The 20,144-nt window shown below is 41.2% G+C and overlaps 2 protein-coding genes across 3 annotated transcripts in view; both read left to right on the plus strand.

Annotated features, from left to right (window-relative positions):
* The window catches only part of RAD54B (RAD54 homolog B), a 67,800-nt gene that overhangs the window by 4,648 nt on the left and 43,008 nt on the right, over nucleotides 1-20,144 (plus strand). The window lies entirely within an intron of this gene.
* FSBP (fibrinogen silencer binding protein) lies at nucleotides 13,287-19,506 on the plus strand. The gene is made up of 2 exons (XM_005150864.2): nucleotides 13,287-13,727; nucleotides 18,012-19,506. Exons 1-2 carry the CDS (start codon nucleotides 13,357-13,359, stop codon nucleotides 18,535-18,537), a joined length of 897 nt encoding a protein of 298 aa, XP_005150921.1. The 5' UTR covers nucleotides 13,287-13,356; the 3' UTR covers nucleotides 18,538-19,506.

Genomic DNA, 20,144 nt, shown 5'->3' on the forward strand with positions numbered 1-20,144 from the left:
GTTTGGATTTCCAGTGCAGCAGTGGAATGTGTAAATAAATCACCCTGTTTCCATTGACATTCTTGTGAAACACCTGTGGATCATTGGACAACTGCACTGTTCCCAGAGCTAATCTTTCTGAAACCCAGCCCTGAAAATGCTGTGCATTCTTTCAAAAAACACTTATCTGACACACACTGTCCATTTCCTGGAACAGACAAGTAAAGGTTTGATCAGATAGCATCAATCTAAAAGTTATAGCGTATCTTAACAAAAATACTTGATTTTCCAGGCTTTTCAAAATAAACTTTTCTAAAATGTCATTAATAACAGTACAGTGTGAGGGACTGAAATTCTACACGAGTTGAGTTGTTAAGTGAAACCTACCTATGTGTTGTAATTTTAAGACATTTTGAACTGTAAGATACTGAACACACCATTCAACAGGCAACTTGCTAATAATGATTCTAAGTTGTTAATACTGGAAAAATGATGTTTTTCCATAAATACACATCTTTGTAGGAAAATGAACTTTACGACTGCTTTTTGAACCTAAGAGGCAAAGAGCACAGTAGTCTCTTTGCAATCTTTGTTTTGTATTCAGAATACAATATCTGTTGACACTGACTACAGATGTGTGGAGGGGAGGTAATTTACTTGACATTGTCATTAGTACTTTTTCTCACATGCTTCCAGAGAATTCTATCAGGTAAGTCTGTATGCTCTTTAAAAATGAAAGTTACTTTAACATTTCTAAACTATTTAACAGTAATTGAAAATAGAATTATAAATGTGTTTGGAAGGATATTATTGCAGCATTTCAAAGTGCTTGGTTTCTCTTTAACCTCATTACATTCTGAAGACCTATAAACAATAACAAAAATTACAAATGATTTGAATTTCAAGAAACAGTGGACAGGCAGATCACTGAACTGTACTTAGTATCTTTGAATCACAGAAACATGGTGGGATGGCTTCTGTGACTGAGGTGTTGGAATGGAAGGTTATAGACTCTACAGACTGGGAGAATGAAGACCTTAAGCCCAATGTAGGAGAGGATCAGGTTTGAGATCATCTTAGGAACTTGAATATGCAGAAGTCCACAGGACCTGATGAAATCTATCTGTGGGTCCTGAAGGAGCTGGCGAATGAAGTTGCTAAGCCATTGTCTATCGTATTTGAAAAGTCGTGGCAGTCAGGTGAAGTTCCCAACGACTGGTCAATGAGAAACTTAACATGAGCCGGCAGTGTGCACTCACACCCCAGAAAGCCAACTGTATTCTGGGCTGCATCAAAAGGAGCGTGACCAGCGGGTCGAAGGAGGTGATCCTGCCCCTCTACTCTGCTCTCGGGAGACCTCACTTGGAGTATTGTGTGCAGTTCTGGTGTCCTCAACATAAAAAGGACATGGAACTGTTAGAACAAGTCCAGAGGAGGGCCACGAGGATGGTCAGGGAACTGGAGCATTTCCTGTATGAGGACAGGCTGAGAAAGTTGGGGCTGTTCAGCCTGGAGAAGAGAAGGTGGCATGGAGACCTCATAGCAGCCTTCCAGTATCTGAAGGGGGCCTGCAGGGATGCTGGTGAGGGGCTCTTCATTAGGGACTGTAGTGACAGGACAAGGGGTAATGGGTGAAGACTTTAACAGGGGAAGTTTAGATTGGATATAAGGAAGAAGTTCTTTACTGTAAGGATGGTGAGGCACTGGAATGGGTTGCCCAAGGAAGTTATGAATGCTCCATCCCTGGTAGTGTTCAAGGCCAGGCTGACATGGTTTAGTGTGAGGTGTCCCTGCCCATGGCAGGGGGGTTGGAACTATATGATCTTAAGGTCCTTTCCAACCTTAACTATTCTATGATTATAACTATTCTATGACTGAATAAAGGCAAATATAATCCCCATTTTCAAGAACAGGAAAATGGAAGACCCAGGGAACTACAGACCAGTCAGTTTCACTTTTGTGCCTGGCAGGATCATGGAGTAGATTCTCCTGAAATGCACAATGGGATGGTTGGTGACAGCCAGCATGGCTTCACTAAGGGGAAATCCTGCCTGACCGATTTGGTGACCTTCTTTGATGGGGCTATGGAACTGATGGACAGGGGTGGAGCAGCTGATGTTGTCTACCTGAATTTATGTGAAGAGTTTGATACTGTCCCTCGTGACATCCTTGTCTGTAAACTGGAGGGACATAAATCTGATGGATGGACCACTCAGTGGATATTGACTGGATGGCCACACAGAGAGATGCCATCAATGGCTCAGTGTCCAGCTGGAGACAGGTAATGAGCAGTGTCCCTCAGGGGTCCGTGATGGGACCCATCCAGGTCAGCATCTTTGTTGGTGACACAGAAACTGGGATTGAGTGCACCCTCAGCAAGTTTGCCAATGACACCAAGCTGTGTGGTTCGGTTGATACGCTGGAGGGAAGGAATGCCATCCAGAGGGACTTTGACACGCTTGTGAGATGGGCTGATGCCAACCTCATGAAGTTTAATCATGACAAGTGCAAGGTCATACACCTGGGTCAGGGCAATCCCAGCCACAGATACAGGTTGTGTGGAGAAGTGATTCACAGAAGTGTCTCCTGAGAAGGACTTGGGGTTGTTGGTCGCAGCCCAGAAAGCCAACCTTAGCAACCCCAACTGGGCTGCATCAAAAGTAGCGTGACCAGCAGGTCAAAGGAGGTGATCTTGTCCTCTGCTCTGCTCTTGTGAGACGCCACCTGGAGTATTGTATACACTTCTGGCGTTCTCAACATACATAGGACATAGAATTGTTGGAGCAAGTCCAGAGGATGATTACAAGGAGGATAAAGGGGGCTGGAGCACCTCCTGTATGAGAAAGTTTGGGCTGTTCAGCCTGGAGAAGAGAAGGCTGCTTGGAGACCTCGGAGCAGCCTTCCAGTATCTGAAGGGGTCCTACAAGGATGCTGGAGATGGACTCTTCATCAAGGACTGTAGAGTTAGGACAAGGGGCAATGGGTTAAAACTGAAACAGGGGAAGTTCAGGTTAGATGTAAGGAAGAAGCTCTTTACTGTGAGGGTTTTACTATATTCTGTGTGGAAATTAATAGTTTTTTCACCTGCATGCTTAGACGCAGTATTCTAGTTGGACTGAGATTTCGTTGTTTGATGTAGGTGAACAGAAATGCTGGATATAGAGTTTTACTCTGTTAAAGCTCACCTGCTTTTTGGTTCAGGAGTAGTACTCTGCCTTTCATTCATCACTAACATCTGTTAATGCGTCTTCCAAGAACTTTGTCAGAAGTTAAACACTGTCTTTGAGCTAACAGTCGAGACAGATTGTAATTGTATTTCACAGCAGGGTTTGTGTGTTCACCCTATGCTTTTCACCATATGTTTTTAGATGTTTTTCATGCCTGTGTTATTAACTGTATTTATTATTTGAATATATTTTCTACAACTTCTCCAGAATGTTAATGTTTAATGAGTTCATTGGTCTGTAAGGTTTAGATTATGCTCATTTAAGTCAGCTTCATTTTCATAATAGGAATGTTTGTTGGCTGTGTTAGCTCTCTAGAACATTGTTGCCAGTTAGTCTGATATCTCTTGTCACTCTATAAATAAAACCCCTCTTAACTAATTAATTTATTATAAGAGAAAAACCACTTTTCATTCAGTTATGACAGTTGCAACCAATTGCCTATCACTTTTAATCAGAGGATTAAAAAATGTTATTTTCAGAATTTGTCACTGTCAAATTTTAGTCTGCCTACTTTTGGTTTCTAGATAACACAATTGAAAACATTCAGGCCTGACATCTCATAATGAAACATATTACTGCTAGAATTAATTGGACATGTGTAAAAGTAGAAGTATTTGTTGTAATTTTTGTTATTGTACAATATTGTTATTGTTATTGTAATTATTGTACTTCACAGGTTGACCTGAGTAAGATATTCCAATCAGGTGTATTTTAGTATCTGTCTATTCTAGTGGTGGAGCTGCATGTATAGCTGCAGATCAGTGGGCCTTTAAAATGTTTTTAGAAACAGTTGGTAAAGCAGTTGAGTCTTTGGGTAAATGTCACCATCTGTAACTCTTAATCACCAAGTGCACCTTAGTATTATAGTTATTGGACTATATAGTATTAGTGTTATTGGATGCCTTAGTGCAAGTAATTTATTACTGCATTGTTTTAAGTTTGTAAATTTTGTTGTACTTTCTTACTCAAACTAGTACCAAATTCCTTTGCTAGCTCTATGATTTAAAATGACCTCCTTTTCCCTGCCCAGCAGTCAATGTGCTGTGGATAGTCTTCTCACTTAGACTTCTGTCATTATTTAGTTCTAGATGGCTTGTGTTTTCTGCTCTGCAGCTTTAGGACTTTCTGACATCTTCTGAGGACAACACCTTTGCTTGCTCTTTCTTGGGATGAGAGATGATGTCTTCTACTCTGCTGCTGGCATAAGACCTTCCCTAGCCTTTCTCCAGCTGGTTATATACACTCAGAGTTCCCCTCAGCTGTGCTCATGCATTGTTTACAGTTATACATGGAGATGGTAAGATAGCAAAGCAGGGAACAGCATTTCAGTGAAGTAGCTTTACTACTGTAATCTTAAAGTATTCAAAGTTCTCAGGACTTTAAAAAACCAAAACAAAATGAGAGGCTCTTTAGTCTGACATTGCTTGTTCTCTTGATTCCTCAGGGGTTGGGGGATTGGTTGGGTTTTTTTTTGCCTTCCTCTTCCTATAGATTCATCACTTTCTCTGTAGTGATGACCAGAACTATGTACCAAGCAGAACACTGTCCTCATGATCTTCTATTTCTGTGCTCAAAAGCATCAAATGCAGCAGCCGTGAATTCCCTAGTTCTTTAAAGTCTATCAGTGGAAAAGCCATTATTGGATTGTAGCAATAGTTAGATAATGTGGAGTCAGTTGCCATTGACTGAAAGCAAGCAAAATAGTATATATGTGACACACTAGCCTGTTGGAGAAGTTCCCATCTCTAATGAGTATTGGTTGTCTTGAATTTGGGCTGCCCACCAGCTGAGCAGTAAGATACGCTGTGGTAGTAGAATTAGCAATCAAGAGTGAGATGAGAAGAAGGAACTTACACCAGCTTCACCACCAAAGGCAACATATGGTGTAATGTTCAGTGACTGCAAAGCTGCTTTCTTGGACAGTGTAGACATCTGCAATGCAGTATAATAGACTGCTGTAAAGCAAATCCAGACTTGTGTAGTGCTGGTGTGGTATTTCCACAGTTAGTACAACATAATTTATAATTTGATATGATCATATCTTGCTGTCATGTGAATAACCAGGCTTTATGTAATGACAGATAATATAACCAGGTTATTCACACGCTTGAGAAAAGTGCAGTGAATTGACAGTGAGATATACCTTCAATTTGTCCTAGTTCAGTGTGCTCTGATACATGTATTTGAACTAATGAGGTAATAAAGGAAAGGGGAAGGAAACCAGAAATCAGAAGGGTATTACGTGGTCCGAAAAGAAAGAAAACCAGAATTATATTAGACATAAAATATTCAACATTTTCCAAAAAGTTGGAGTCAGTTTTGCAGCAGTAACTTACCTATTAAACTGGTTGTTCTTTACAATGACGAAATCTAAATTGCTAGGTTCTTTACTTTTGGGTAATGATGTATCTGCTATTGAAGAGAGCTGTGCTGCATGTGGGGATAACAGATTTTATACATTTTGCTTTAACTTGTTAAATTACTGAAAATTAACATTTGTAAACAAAAAAAAGATTTAAATACTCATTTCTTGTGCAGAGACAGTCTAATCTTGACACTGCAGATATAAAGCAAACTTCTCTTTCTAAGGCATGGTGGGGGATATGTTGCAAAATGGACTTACTATCCCAATATATTTATAATAACTTACATCCTGGGAGTTGCATGCAAACACACACAATATGTAGAAAAAGACATTCTCTAATACTGTAACTTGAAGAATGAGGAGCTTAGGAAATACTCTGTATAGAGATTATTTTCAAGGATTCAGTTTTAACAGTAATAATTCTTTCAGGTTCTGTGTTCATTCTGAGGGAAGCTGTACACAGTTTCTTCTTTTTGATTATCAAAATGCTATTATCAGGCTCTGTGTATGTAAAGAGTGAAGATGGGCAGAAGAGACATCTTATCTGAAATTTCTCTTATGTTTTTCTTTTCCACTCTCTCCCCCTTTGGAAAGTCCTCTTGTGGGCATTGTGGTTTCCCCCCCCCCCCCAGCTCTCCTGTCTCTACTGGATAAGAAGATGGATTTAAGGAAGGATGGAGAGAATGCAGCTATCAGTTGGAGAGACAAGAAATGCCCTAGTTGAAGGGAACTAGAAGGTTTTTGTGAGCTATCATGGCTGTAGTTGCAGACTTGGCCTTGATCCCTTCACAGACAGTTGACAAGTCTTTCCGTGGCTGTGTTCATTGTTTGGATGCCCTGTGATGCCGTATGTCTCAACCTGGTCGGAGGACATATGTGACTCAGACCTGGTCACAGTCAATATATTTGTTGCCTGGTTGGAATTAAGGCACAAATGAGACCAAATTCTGAAACTCTTTAACAAACTCAAGTGTTTATTCCTGGAGAGATTAATGCAGGGACAAGTGAGAGAGAAGAGGGGAAGAGGTAAGAGGATTTGCAAGAAGATAGTCACCAGCCGTGGATCCAGCAATGTCTCATTGGCCCTTTTCACACAGTTATTGCCAGTGGTGGGAGCTCACACTCTGCTCTGAATCATGACCTTTTGTGTCCATGTTCTTTCGGGTATCATCCATAATTTGCATGCAAAGCATAAAGAGGTGTTACCATGATAATGAGGGAGGTGTTTTAGTGAACATATGTGCAGTTCCACAGTTGGGGTTCTGAGAGGGTCCTCTGGGTGGTGGCTGTCCCTCATATTGTGCCCCAGCTTTTGAGTCAGCATTTTTCTGTTCTGGTGAGGCTTATTAGCTTTGAACAAGGGATCAGAACGATCCTGCATACACAGTGTCAAGGACCAATATTCTTGTTGTTCACTTCATTTGTGGTAATTCCTGCAAGGCCTCCCATGCTCGAATGCAAATGGTATCTGAGACAAGCTCGATTTCCAGGCTCTCATACCATGACAGCATAACTAGACTTCAGTCTCAGCCTTTGGCCTTGGGCCTCAAGATTTCCCCTGAAACAGAAGCTCTGTCACTGTATGACTTTCCTAAAATCAACAAGATAATGATAAGATGGTTATCTCACTGTCTTCACATATCCACTGAGCAAAATTAGAAGAATGGAGATAGCTGCTCCTATGTCAGATGCAGTGAAAAGATTCAAAGAAAACTTCTGGAACAAACTCGCCAGCAAAATTTTCAAGTTGACAAGCAGATATTCTTTATTGCTATGCCAGGAGATGCAGGAGATTGTTCCTCCTAATGTGTATCCCTGTATTGCTACACAAGCCATCCTTATATAGTCACTGGGCATACGTACATATTCATGGAGCTATGCATGAGTTACATCATTTTCCAGAAAGTTTCCCGCATGCATACAAAAATGTGATGGTGGTCTTTGAGGGTCGTTTACTTCTTCCAACAATCTTTATAACTTCTGGCAGTCTTCGAAGCACCAGCTTAATTAACATTACAGATATAGCAATAATCCTGTCCTTCTACTTAATCAGTCAGTTTAACTGTGCCCATCCTGGACATTGCTAGTCCCAGATACTCCCCATCCTCAGGTCCTGTTTTTCTATTTTGTTTTTCTTACGCTTTTTGTACTAAGGTCCTAAGGACCTAAAAATGTCAACTACCTTCAAGCACCGCAGTTATTTTCCACGACAAAGCCATCAAACTTAACGTTACTTAGAACTGATTACATTTTGTGCCTCCTTGTCTCAGTTTCCCCTTGTCCTCCCCACCCCCAAAGCAGGACAGAGGTTTAGGAATGTTTAGAAATGATTGTGCAGCAGAAAGGAAAGGAGGGGTCTGAGGTTTGGGTACAGCAAGGATAAAAGCAAGGAAGTGCAAAATTGATGGTGAAAGTGTTGATGAAGATGAGAAAAAAAAACCAAAAACAAGTGAAATGAGAAAGCCATTTGAAACAAATTATCTGTAAAAGTATTTCTAAAAATACTTTGAGTATTATATACTTGGTATATATTATACTCTGCTGAGAACAGGTATAATCCCTGTAACTTCCAGGTGAAATTGTCTTGCAGCTTTTGACTCATGAAACTTTGTCATCTTCAATCCTCTCCTTAATGAATAATGCCCGCAACTCTTAGTTTGGGGAATTACCCATGAAACAACTGTCCCTGTGAGAGACCTTTGGATTTTAAAACCTTCTCACCAACCCTTTGCTTCAGCAGGCTCTTAAGACAGGCAGATCAAATGACTTGGCTCTGTCTTGCTGTCATGTCAGTAAAGAGGACTATATGATGACCTAATGGAACTTTTGCAGCCATTACTACCTATAGACGCTCTCAAGTCATCTTATGCAGCTGCCAAATTCATTTGCAAGAGTGAGCAACTGCCTCAGGACTTGCCAAATGTTTCCACTGCCAGTCTATTCAGTGATGTGTAACGTACCCCATCCTAGCTGCTGAATCTTTTTACAGTTTCTCATAAGCACAGGGGCACCAGGGTTTCACTTCAGCTTTAATTCAAATCTTGCAGTTGCCCTCTTGTTCTCAAGCTTTTCAGGTTCCTGGGTGACTGGAGATCCTAAATCCAGGTCTCTGCAGAGCCAGTTTGCTTGCACGTTATTAAATAAGAACAGATGTCCTTCAGTCTCATTCTGGGGCTGACTTTACAGTCATAGCAGCTTCAGAGTTCAGCAATCCTTTATTTGTTGATTTGTTTTATTTATTCATTTATTTATTTATTTTCACTAGAAGGTCCCAGCCTGAATCCTTTAAGCCTATGTCATTCTCTTCAACATTCAAGTTTGCTGTCTGATCCAAACCACATTTTTCAAGATATGTTCATTCTTATGTCATCCTTAATTCTCACAGATGTTTTTTGTATTTGAAACATGTACCTTATATTGGTATTTTTTAATTTTTGTTTTCCCCCTCTGTCATGGAGAGATTCTTCCTTTGTTCTGTGTGACACAGGACCCTTCCTCTCCCTCCCTCCAAGATGTTCCCTGATTTTAAGGCATTCCCTTTCTCAGAGTATTCTGTTTCATAATGTGCCTAAATTTACATGAGCCACTTGATGTAGTTAATGTCTGTGATAGAAATGTGTCACTTGTAAAATTTGGGCCTATTGAGTTTTTCAGCAATTCATAGTCATTTGGCTACTTTAATCCTCTGGATCATGAACCGCTGGTTAGAACTGACCTAGATCAGGAAAAAAAAATACTAATTTGCAGACAAATCAGTTTTCTGATCTGATTTGCTCCAAAGACTTCTGAGCACTCATATCAGCACAGTGGAGGGGCAGGAACATGACAGGGCTGGGGAGGAGGCAGAAATTCCTATTTTGGCAATGTCCCACACAGGTTGACTTAAACCAATTATTAAACTCTATGCTTGCCAAAACAAAGGAATGTATTAGTTTGTAGCTGGATCATCTCCCTGAACTGTTTGTGCACTGTGTTGCATAAGTGCTAGTGTTGGTGGAAGGTGAGGATGAAGAGTGGACTGCAGCACCATTCCTTTTTTTGTGATTGCCTTGGAACTACACCTATTGTTTTAGCTCAAAGAAGTCTGTATGTAACATTAATATCCCGGCTTCTCACCTTCTGTGATTTCTCATCCAAGTACTGGTGTGACCTTAGGCTGATGAGCAGAGCTATTTTAAAAAGGGGGAAAAAAAAAGAAGGCAAAAATCTTGGTTGGCAGCCAGGCTCATTTTTATGAGGGTTATTTTACACTCCTGCGGAACAATGTGTAATTCAGACTGATTCCTTCAGGCACTTGCTCAAAAGAAATCTTTGTAGCGGTGTTTTGCTCTAATTGCATTAGTGTGGAAACTTGGTCTCTCCAGCAACGTTAAGTAGTAAGGTGATAGAGTAATACAAGTTTAGATAGGTCCATATTAGGAGTCGCTGTATCTGGTAGCACAGTATAGAGGAGACTGCTGCAGCTCCTTGTGGCCAGTTCCACAAGGATGCATTCCCAAGAGGCACATGTGTGTGTGTGCACCCTGTCCATACATGGCCAGCCATGCAGAAAAATGTAGCACTCCGGGAAACACAACCAGCATCAATGGCCTCATCTTTTCCCTTCACTAGCTGACTGAGATGAAGGCCTCTATGGAAAATACATACATACACAGGATTGATCTTTCCAGAAAGTAGCCTTAAGTCTCTTATTCTGCTCTGTAGCTGGTCCCTCAATTCCCTGGTCTTCCAGGTGCCCCACAGACTATACTGGGTCTCTCTGGCACCTGGTCTGGATTTGTCCTTACCAGTGCCCAATCCCCAGGTGTCCTGGTCCCTCCAGCAGCCAAATCTCAGACCTTCTGGTCTCTCCAAAGCTGGCCTGTGATGCGCGGATAGACTCCACAGCTAGTTAAAGTTGTAAAGTAGGTATGCTTTTTATTCAGCGCTGAGGTGCATGGGGATAGCTCCTGCAAAGCATGAACACCTCAGGGTTGTTGTCCCTTTACATTTATTCTCTTAAGGTATACATAGACATGAGGTTGCTCAATCCGCCTATACATATTTATTATCTATCCCCGCTTCGTATTATAATGAGCCGGACGGTCCTTTGCACTTGTGCAGTGCCCCTTCTGATCATGGGCAGGGGTCTCAGGATGAAGTAAATGAGTCTTCCTCCTGTGGGTAGGAGTCTTCAAGATGAAGTAAATGAGTCTTCCTCTTCTTAACCTTTACACCTTTTAACTTTCAGACCTGGCCTTAGGGTTTAGTCGGCACCCAGTCTGCCTCTCCCCGCTTATCAGTAGGACCAAACATCTGTGCTTTTGTCATGGTCTTAAGGCTTGGTCGCCCAGTCTGCCTCTCCCAGGCTTATCGCAGGCCCTTTCATCTGATTTTGTCAGTAGAACTAGCATCTGCTTCTTCCCCTCCAGCAGTAATCAATGCCTTGGCAAGGTGGCAATGGCAGGTACTTAGGACAGACAATACTTTTGTTTAAGCAAAGGAATTCCTTTAACTCCCTTGTACAATTTCTCTGTATTACCCCCCTGTACATTGGTTACCCGTGTATCAGCCTGGACTCATGGTTGTCTAATCCTTGGCTCCCAAGCCTCATTTCTACTTGCCAGCTAGTGCAGCTTGGTGTTTACCAGAGATCACCCACTGACACAGGTACCCATGCAGCATCCCTCCCTTTTCTTGCATTAGGTTTTTCCTCTAAATATATTTTATGCTTTCTGCAATCCCAGAATGTTCCTGCCATGTCATAATGAGCCCTATACCCTGTAACCCCCTCCTTCAGTCTGCAAGGTGATCTAGAGAGAGCCTCTGGGCTCCCCCATTGCCTGGGAATTGCCCTGGCATGCTGGGCTGCCGGTTTCTTGACAGCCCTGAGAGCAGCCGGGCCGAGGGCTCAGTTTCTTATTTGGGTTATTGGGATTCCTCTTCATAATGCTGTTCATCTGTGCTCTTTGTGTCTGTGGGGAGGAGCCTTTAATCGCGCATTGTAATGCTCACTACTTTCTTTTTGCCACTAAAAAGTCAAGAGACTGAGCACTGCACAACTGCTTCAACAGCCGAGGGTTACAGCCTCTTAGTATTAGTTCAGAGCTATGTGTTGTGAAATAGGGAAGGGTTAGGTGTTTAAAGAGGGATGGTTTTCATACAGTGCTTCTCACTACATGAGTATTTTGTTTCTTAAATTCGAGTGTGATGGGCTTCAGACTATAAAATGCTTTATTTAATTTTGTCTTGAAAGCAATTCCAGCAAAGTGGACTGCTCACAATTTGGTTAGGTGGTACGGACAAGTGTCTCAGAAATGGTTCCAAATGGGCTTGTTATTCTAAATGCTAATTGATTTTTAGCAGTTAAAAGTGTCCCTTTGTTTAGTTCGAGTTTGTTGTTTTGAATAGGGCTTGTGCCTGGTTTGTTTTTTTTTTTTCCCCTCAGAGCAAACAAGTTTATACCTAGACCTTTATAGCCTTAAGATATTTCAAACTGTAATTACTGCTCTTCACCCCCCTCCTTGGCTCCCTTGTTTTCAAGGCTGAACATGTTAAGCTTAGGAAGCGGTTGCCACTATCTCAGATGGTATTTGCTCTCACCTGCAGTCACCTATGTCGCTTTTCAAACTTAGTTTTTGGTCTCTGTTTGAGAGCACCTTTCCTTACAGCCTCAGGTTTTGTTCTTTCTCCCATTTGCTGATGTAGTTTAGACCACAGAAGAAAGCCTTGCGTCCATTTTTACGTGAAGACTTGGCTTAAGGTGCAGTGTTTTCGAGCAGACATTAGGCATGCACGCACACAGCAAGTACAGTGTGTTAATGAGGATCAAGGGTTTATCCCGATAGAACGCCTGGAAGTGTGGTTATAACAGCAGGTTATTTTATGTAGGTGGATGTAATGAAAATCCCAGCACCCACACGCTGTAATGCCTCCAGTAAATCTGTCGCGACTGACCGCAGGTGGCCTGTGCCGCCTGCAGCCCGGGTCTGCTGCTCCGTTCTCGGCCGTGGCGAGCCCGATCGCAGCGTCACGGCCGCGGGCCCAAGTAGCGCTAACACGGCGGTTCTGAGCGCCCGCCACTCGCTGCCCGGTGTTCGGCGGCGCTCCCCCGCCGCGGAGCGAGCGGGCTCTTTAAGAAGCCCCCGCGTCGTGTCGGCGGCGGGCGCCGAGTGCCGGGGAAGCTCAGCTTTACAGCGGAGCCCGAGTGTAACCAACCCGGCTGCAGGCTCCGCGCCCTGATTGACAGCGGGACCAGCGCTATGCAAATGGCGGCGGCGCGGCCAGCCGGGGGCTCTCCCGCCTAGCTCGGTATCCCCGCACCCCGGAACGCGCTCCGCGTTCCACAAAGCAATTGTTGCTTTTCTGGGGACGTCGTTACATGTAAAATCATCTCGAGCGCGGTTTCAGTTTGAGATACGTGCGAGGGAGCTAGGGAGATGTGTCAGAGCTTGTTACTCAGGGTAAATTAGGTAATTTTTAGCTGGGTAATGTGCTAATCTTTAAACCTTTATGTTTCTAAATCCTGCGTATGCCTGGTCTCTTCATACAAAAGTGTATTTTGCTTGTTTCTTCTCGTCGTCTTCAGTCTGAAGCCTTATGTAGGTCAGGCTTGGCTTAAGCAGATTTCCTGAACCTGCGTCAGCTTAAGCTGAAGGAATTTTAATAAACCCTCCCTTGTAGGCGTGGGCCTAAATGAGACTAGCCTAGTTAAGCCTGATCTTTTTCTGTTTGTGAAAAAGAGCTGAGCAGAGCTAGGGACTGCATGGTGGCTTCAGAAACGGCTTCCTTAATTCAAAGATAACAATGGTTGGGAAGGCCAGATCTTCTAATTTTACCTTATCTGAAAAGCTCGATTTGCTAAAACTCGTGAAGCCGTACGTTAAAATTCTTGAGGAACATACTAATAAGCATTCTGTAATAGTGGAAAAAAACAAATGCTGGGATATCATAGCTGATAACTACAATGCCATCGGAGTAGATCGCCCTCCTCGTACTGCACAGGGCCTGCGCACGCTGTACAAGAGGCTCAAAGAATATGCCAAACAGGAGCTATTGCAGCAAAAGGAGACTCACTCAGATTGTAAAAGCAGCATTTCCGAGCCAACCAAGAAAGTTGTGGAGATGATTCCACAGATTTCCAATGTGTGTTTAAGAGACAGGAGCGGTGTTCAAAGGTGAGATGATTCTTTTTATTTTGTTACTGAATGAAAAGTATGGCGCCTCCTATCTACTCTGTAACTCTTTGCTTGTGGTCAGGCTCCTAAAGGCAATGTGTAGCTGAGAAAAGCCCCCAGTGGGGAACAATGACAAAATAATACTGCTTTTGTTTTATGTGAAGCTTTATGGTGACTTAGCACTGCATTCATTTTTTGTTTTTTTCAGCTCTCTTTCAAAGACTGTTTCAGAGTCTTTATCATACTCTGGAAAGTGAGGGTTAAGAGAGAAGCAAAGAGAAATAGTAGCTCCAACCTCGACCCCTCCCCTACCTTTTAATAGGCAGATTATTCAAACACGGGCAAAGTGATGGCAATTCTCCTCCATTTAAGGTAATACTGCAGTCATTTTGCAACATATGAAACTTACCAGTTTATGGAGAATTTTTAATAAAGTTACTTCGCAGGGTTAAGAAACCTTGGCTTATACACCTTTTGTCTCTCATTTACTCTGTTTATGTTTTAACTGTGTTATGTTTTAACTAATCCCTTTCCTTTTCAAAAAACAATAAAATTGCCTCCCCACACCACAGTGCCTTTGTGGGTGCAAATGTTTTGTTTTTTTACATTATACTTTTCTTGCATGGAGGATAGTTCCCTGGAACTGGAGCAAAGCTAACTGTAGTCTAAACTCCAAGCAGTTCTCTGTCGTTGGATAGGTAAATACAAAGAGAAACTGAGAGGTGCAGTACTAGAAGTTTTCTTTTTTTTTGGTAGGTATTCTTTTTCCCTGCTGCTCAGTAAAGTGAGACACACTGTCTAGATTTGAGCCAGACATAATACAGGCAGGCAGCATGCAGGCTTTCTCGCACAGCTGGCTAATACCCCTCATATCTGACTTGCAACACTCTGCTGGTTCTGTATTGGTCCTTGAGGGATCAAAAAATGCCTGGGTCAGGTTTTGGTTCCTCCAGATACAAAACTAAGCTGGGGAAGAGGAAAAGGGGAAGACAGATAACTCCCCAGCAACCTTAAGAAAGCTTTGATTTTTCTTATTTTCCCAAGCAGATTAATGGGAAGCAAACTTTCCGTATTTTAACCAGACACAGCGATAATCAGTGCAGCAGTGTAATGCTCTAAGAAAAGCTGGCATGCGCACACAGGCTGAATTGAATTCATGGTGCCACTGGTTGAACTGAATGGTAACAATTGTCTAAATCCCAACATGCCAGATGCTCTAAAAATATGCTGTTGTGGGTCCTTTGCGTAAAGAAGTCTGAAGCAACTGGGCTGTGCTGCAGCTCCTGGTGAATGCCCCTGGAGGAACCGTTCCAAAGAATTCTCTGGAACAAAATGAGGCTTTTAATTGCACTAATAAAGGTTGCAGTGTCTTGACTACCAACTTTTGTAAGGAGAAAAAAAAAAACACTGTGAGAACTTTGGTTTGTAGATCAGCTTATAAAAAGCACTGACGCTTTTCATGAATGATTAAGAGCTAATGATCTCCATAGTTTGTCTCCTACAATTTGAACATTTTTTGCAGTCCCTTATGGGTCTGGGAACATTGACTTGCATTTACTGCCTACCCAAAATGGTTTTTCCTAGGAACAGCCAATACACAGTGCACTGAGGAAAAGAGTATAATTTAAAAAATTGTTTTTTTTTCTTTGCTCAAATACATCATTATTTGATAGTTCTAATTTTAACTCTGAGTGGCATTTTACCCAAATTTTCCAAATCCTGTATTGGGTTTTAACTCACCAGGATATGGCTCAGGTTTTGTAGGAGGGGAATACAACTTGAACAACATTGAATCCAAATTCTTAATCGCACCTTTAAGCAATTTCTAGCTCGCTGTGATTAAACAAAACCTGGTGAATCACCAGTGCCTGCAGGGTTATAAACACCATCCCCCAGTTGTGGTAACTGTTGTTTGCCTTTCTTTCAGACAAGTTGTCAGAAACAACATTAGTAACCACCATACAGGCGGCTCTTTTGTTTCTCAATTCCTTCATTTTCTCTTTGCTGTCTAATTGTTTTCCTCTTAAGAGATTGAGGGGGGGGGGAGCAGCTTCATCAGAGTTACCTGAAGATTTGGTAATTTTCTAGTTCTGTGAGGGTTACACCTAAAGAGATGGATTTTTCACTGTTTGGAGGCTCTAGTCTATGTTCAACTAAACCTTACCTATCTTTCTTCTCTTTAACCTCTCTCACTTTCTCTTTTTGCTCTCTCTGTTTCCCTTTGTCAGAATGACCTGCTTCTCCTGCTGGTTGTTTCCACTTTTCTCAGGCTAGAAGCTGGCCAGGAGCCAGCAAATAAGGAGGAGGGAAGCTGTTTTAGACCAGAATTCCAGTCAGCACTGGGGAAAACAAGTGAAAATTTGTGTGCAGGATAATACTTCCGATGCTCAGTGAGAGGAGTAAAAGGAATGTGAGAAACAAATATATAGGAAAAGGTGAAGCTTTGTGGCAGGAGGAGGAGGGAGTAAGATGATATAATTGATTCTCTATAGGCAGCTCAGGTAACAGTCAATAGAATTAAGATTATCGTAGCATTTTCTTTGGAGAACAGATGAAAAGTCTACATTCAACATTTGCTTCAGAGAGATTTCTGGTTTTGTGGGGTTTTTTCGTTGTTTTGGGATTTTTTTTTTAATCTTCAGTTAAAATGGTTTGGGTGGTTGACAGGATTAATTTTTGGCAAGCACATTGTTCTGACCCAGTTGAACGCTTTTGCAATTGAGTATTTAGAGTCCTTCATACTTTTAGTCTAGAAAATGCACTTTCATGTTAATGAATGGCAGGCTAGATCTGGGTCCTTCAGAAACTGCAACCATGACTGCTTATTTTTTTTAAACCAAGAGTTTTGAAGACCATGGAAGAGGCAGAAGAGGTGATCATGCCACCTTTTGATTAAGGAGTTAGTGCAATTAATGAGAAATAGGATGTACAACTTTGGTTTCTCTTTGCTTCTGGGAATTTGAACCCACATCTATGGCTACCCAGGCTGGTGTTTTAATAATCAGATGGTGTTTTAATAATCAGATAGTGTTTCTCAATTTGTGGATAGTGGGATTCACAATGAGTTTAAAAAATGAAAGCAAACACCTCCCACCCTCCAATTGAATAGAAAGCAACTCAGTTCCTGCAGGATTGGGAAGCACCAGTGAATATTACATTAATCATGGATCCCCCTGCTGCCGTTAGCTGTTCACAGGAACTCACTCTTCAACAGCTGGGGAATGTCTGTCTTTATCTTCAACCACCAGTTAGAGCCTCTGTTGCTCTCTCAAGGCCATGATGATGCACTGTACAAAGTCAACATGTTCCTTTTCCCATGTTACACTATACTGCCTTCTCAGTTATGCTGAAAGCATTCTTTGTAGATCTGTGCTGTAACATAGAGCAAGAAGCTGATCTGGCTTTAAAAAGCATAACCTGAATAAAGGAGTGATGTGCAGAAGTGTAGAGTTTCAAACAGAACTGATGATAGAGAAGTGGCAGGAGCAGCTTGAGCCATCATTATCATCAAAGGTAATGTAATGTTAAATCATGATTTGAGGTGCTGCTGACTAAGGGCTTTACACAAAGACAGATGAGTCAAGTGGGTGTTGTACTTTCAAAAAGAAATGCACAGAACTGTAGGCTGTTCTTAATGGAAACGTTTCTGTGTCTTTTCGTGAAGCTTCAGAACACTAACATCACTGATTCAAAGAGAAGGAGCGGGGATTAGCTTGATTCCTTAATCTACTGGCAGGACTGTCATTTGGGTTCTGGTTTCTTCTCCCAGGGCTCTTTGTGTAATTTTATTCAGTGATTGTTTTACATAAAAAACCCCCAACAAATAAGTACTTGGGTGTGTGAATCAGAAACAGGGAACAAGTTTGGGAGATGGAAATGTTTCTGCCAAAGTTCACTCAATCTAAATTAATGCCCTTTTAAAATCACATTACATGTTATAATACTTTTTCCTCTGTCACTTGCATGATTTGCTGCTGCTTTGTTTTCATTCTTATTTGTCACTAATAACCCTTTTTGCTTCTCCAGCGTCGAAAGAAGGGCATACCAGAATTACCAGAGGGACATACTCTGTTGGCTATACTGCTTTTATAGCAATAGAATCCAGATAAGACAGGGCTGTGTATGTGCAGTGAAAAGAAGGAGGGCTACAGGTGGTGGTCATGTAATGAAGTATAGTCCTAAGCATATATAGCAGAGTAGTATTTCAAATGAAGTGTTGCTTACTTATGGCCTTTAAAAAATAGTTTTTAATGGATTATTTAAATATGATTTTGTGTGTTCTAGTGCTAGTATCGATAAAGAAACAATTGCTGGTACCAGTTCACCACAGGCAATGTTGGATCACCATCCTGCGACAGTCATGATGGAATTGCAATCAGAAGAGGATGTCAAACCTCCTCCTTCTTTGCTTATAGACTCACAGCAAAATGAGAACTTGGAACAAGGGGAAGAACACCAGCTGGTGCATATAATGGAAAGGTCTCCTTCAACATCAGTATCTTCAGTTGATATGAGAGTGATGATGTCTCCCTCTCCTGTACCAAGAAGAGATGAATTTTTTAGGCTTGAGGTTGGGGAACGTTTTAGACCAATGTGTGGTTATGACCCACAGATGTTACAAATGCTGAAAGAAGAGCATCAAATAATTTTAGAAAATCAAAGAAAAATTGGTCTTTATGTCCAAGAAAAAAGGGATGGTTTGAAAAGAAAGCAGCAACTAGAAGAAGAACTGTTGCGAACAAAAATCAAAGTAGAGAAGCTGAAGGCAATACGACTACGCCGTGATCTGCCAGAATACAGCAATATCTAAATATTTTATTACTTCTGTCATATTCTTTGAAATACTTAATAATAAATGCTTTTGCCCCAGCAAAATCGTTCCTGATGTTAATATGGATGGATCAAAATCTGGGCTTGAGAGACAAAAGCATATTTTCCATGTTGATGTTTATGTACCTTACAAAATACCTCATACGGGTTTGAATGCACCAACTTTTCTGATCTGAAGTATAATTAAAGCTTGTACAGTTAAGTGTTTTGGTTGATAAAAATCCAAACTTCAAAAATCTTTCCACTTCTTTCTTTCTTTTAGAGTTATGATGAGCTAATGCAAATTTAGCTCTGTTATTTTTAAAAATTCTGATCATATACATTATTTTTTCAAATAATCATTTAATATCTTGATGAAGTTACAGGTTAATACATACAAAAAGGAGGAATAAGAGGCTTAAATGTTTTATTCCTTTCAAGTTGGTAAATCTTCCAACAGTGATGAGATTTTGTTGATATATGATTCTTTATCAGCTTGGAAAACAAAGTTACTGGATTGTTATATTTTTTTAATGTTCAGTGGACAGTTGAGTAAATGCACATCTTTTTAAAAGTTGCTATTTTTTGTTGTTTCAAGTGGAGGAGTGTTTCCATAGGATGTTATCAGAATAGAGACAGTGAATGCAACGCTTGGTTTTTAACTGCATGCATGTGTAATTTGTGTGTACAGTTACCACGATCATATATTCAGTTATAGTAATTATACTGGTGATCAACCACAGAAATGTCTAATTTCTTCATTTGCATGCATAATTACTAGAGTGCATGTGCAACCAAGACAATTGCAGGTGCCTTTGATCAATATCTCTATGACTGTAAGCTACTGAAATGAAATAGTGTCTGTATGTAAGTAACATGTGACTTGAAAGCAACAGAGGTTTATGTGTTATTCTGGGTACTTTTTAGAAATGGTGTTGTTCTGGTCTTTCAATTAGTTTCAAATAAAAAGCCCCAAATGAAAAAGACATTGATTCCTCTGTCTGTTCTAGTAGCAGCCTTTTTCTCTGCAGTTATGATCAACGTTGAAAACTGTAAGAAAAATAGCCAGAAAGCATAAATCTCAGGTGATTGAGTTCTTCATAATTCTTAGTCTTCTGCCTGTTGTGAATGGATCCAGAACTGCGTTAGATCTCTGTCTTCTTATTCCTTGTAAGAATACTTTCTCCTTCCTCTAACCTTTAGCACAAGAAAATGAAGCACAGCAACAGGGAAAAGGAGAGAACAAAGGAGATGTAGTCCCTTCTGTGCCTCTCATCTCCAAGGGCTCCAACAGCAGAAAGAACAAAAGAAACAGGGAGGAGAATATTTCTTCCTGTGGCTGCTTGTAACTGCCACTTCTGTCATCACTATTTTCCAAAATTTCCTTCTTTCTCCATTCCCATAGAACCTCAGCCTGCGAGCGTGGGACACTGCATCAGCAGACTGTGAATGAGGCAAGCCTTGCACCTCCTTGTTGGTCTTCTGACTGAATCAGGTTACCTTTGTAGCCACAGGGACAAATGCTTATTAAAAACTGAAGGTTGGAAGCATGTATGTTTGATTGAGGCTAGTGGAGCTTAAAGAACTGTAGTTAAAAATTTATGATAG

This window comes from Melopsittacus undulatus, chromosome 1 (assembly GCF_012275295.1).
Source record: "Melopsittacus undulatus isolate bMelUnd1 chromosome 1, bMelUnd1.mat.Z, whole genome shotgun sequence".
NCBI classification, from domain to species: Eukaryota; Metazoa; Chordata; class Aves; order Psittaciformes; family Psittaculidae; genus Melopsittacus; species Melopsittacus undulatus.

What these genes read in the sequence shown, in the direction of transcription:
- FSBP (XM_005150864.2), top strand. Translation starts at nt 13,357, where the DNA reads ATGGTTGGGAAGGCCAGATCTTCTAATTTTACCTTATCTGAAAAGCTC. An exon ending in GACAGGAGCGGTGTTCAAAG is followed by an intron (nt 13,728 to 18,011) that starts GTGAGATGATTC and finishes TGTGTGTTCTAG; the next exon opens with TGCTAGTATCGATAAAGAAA.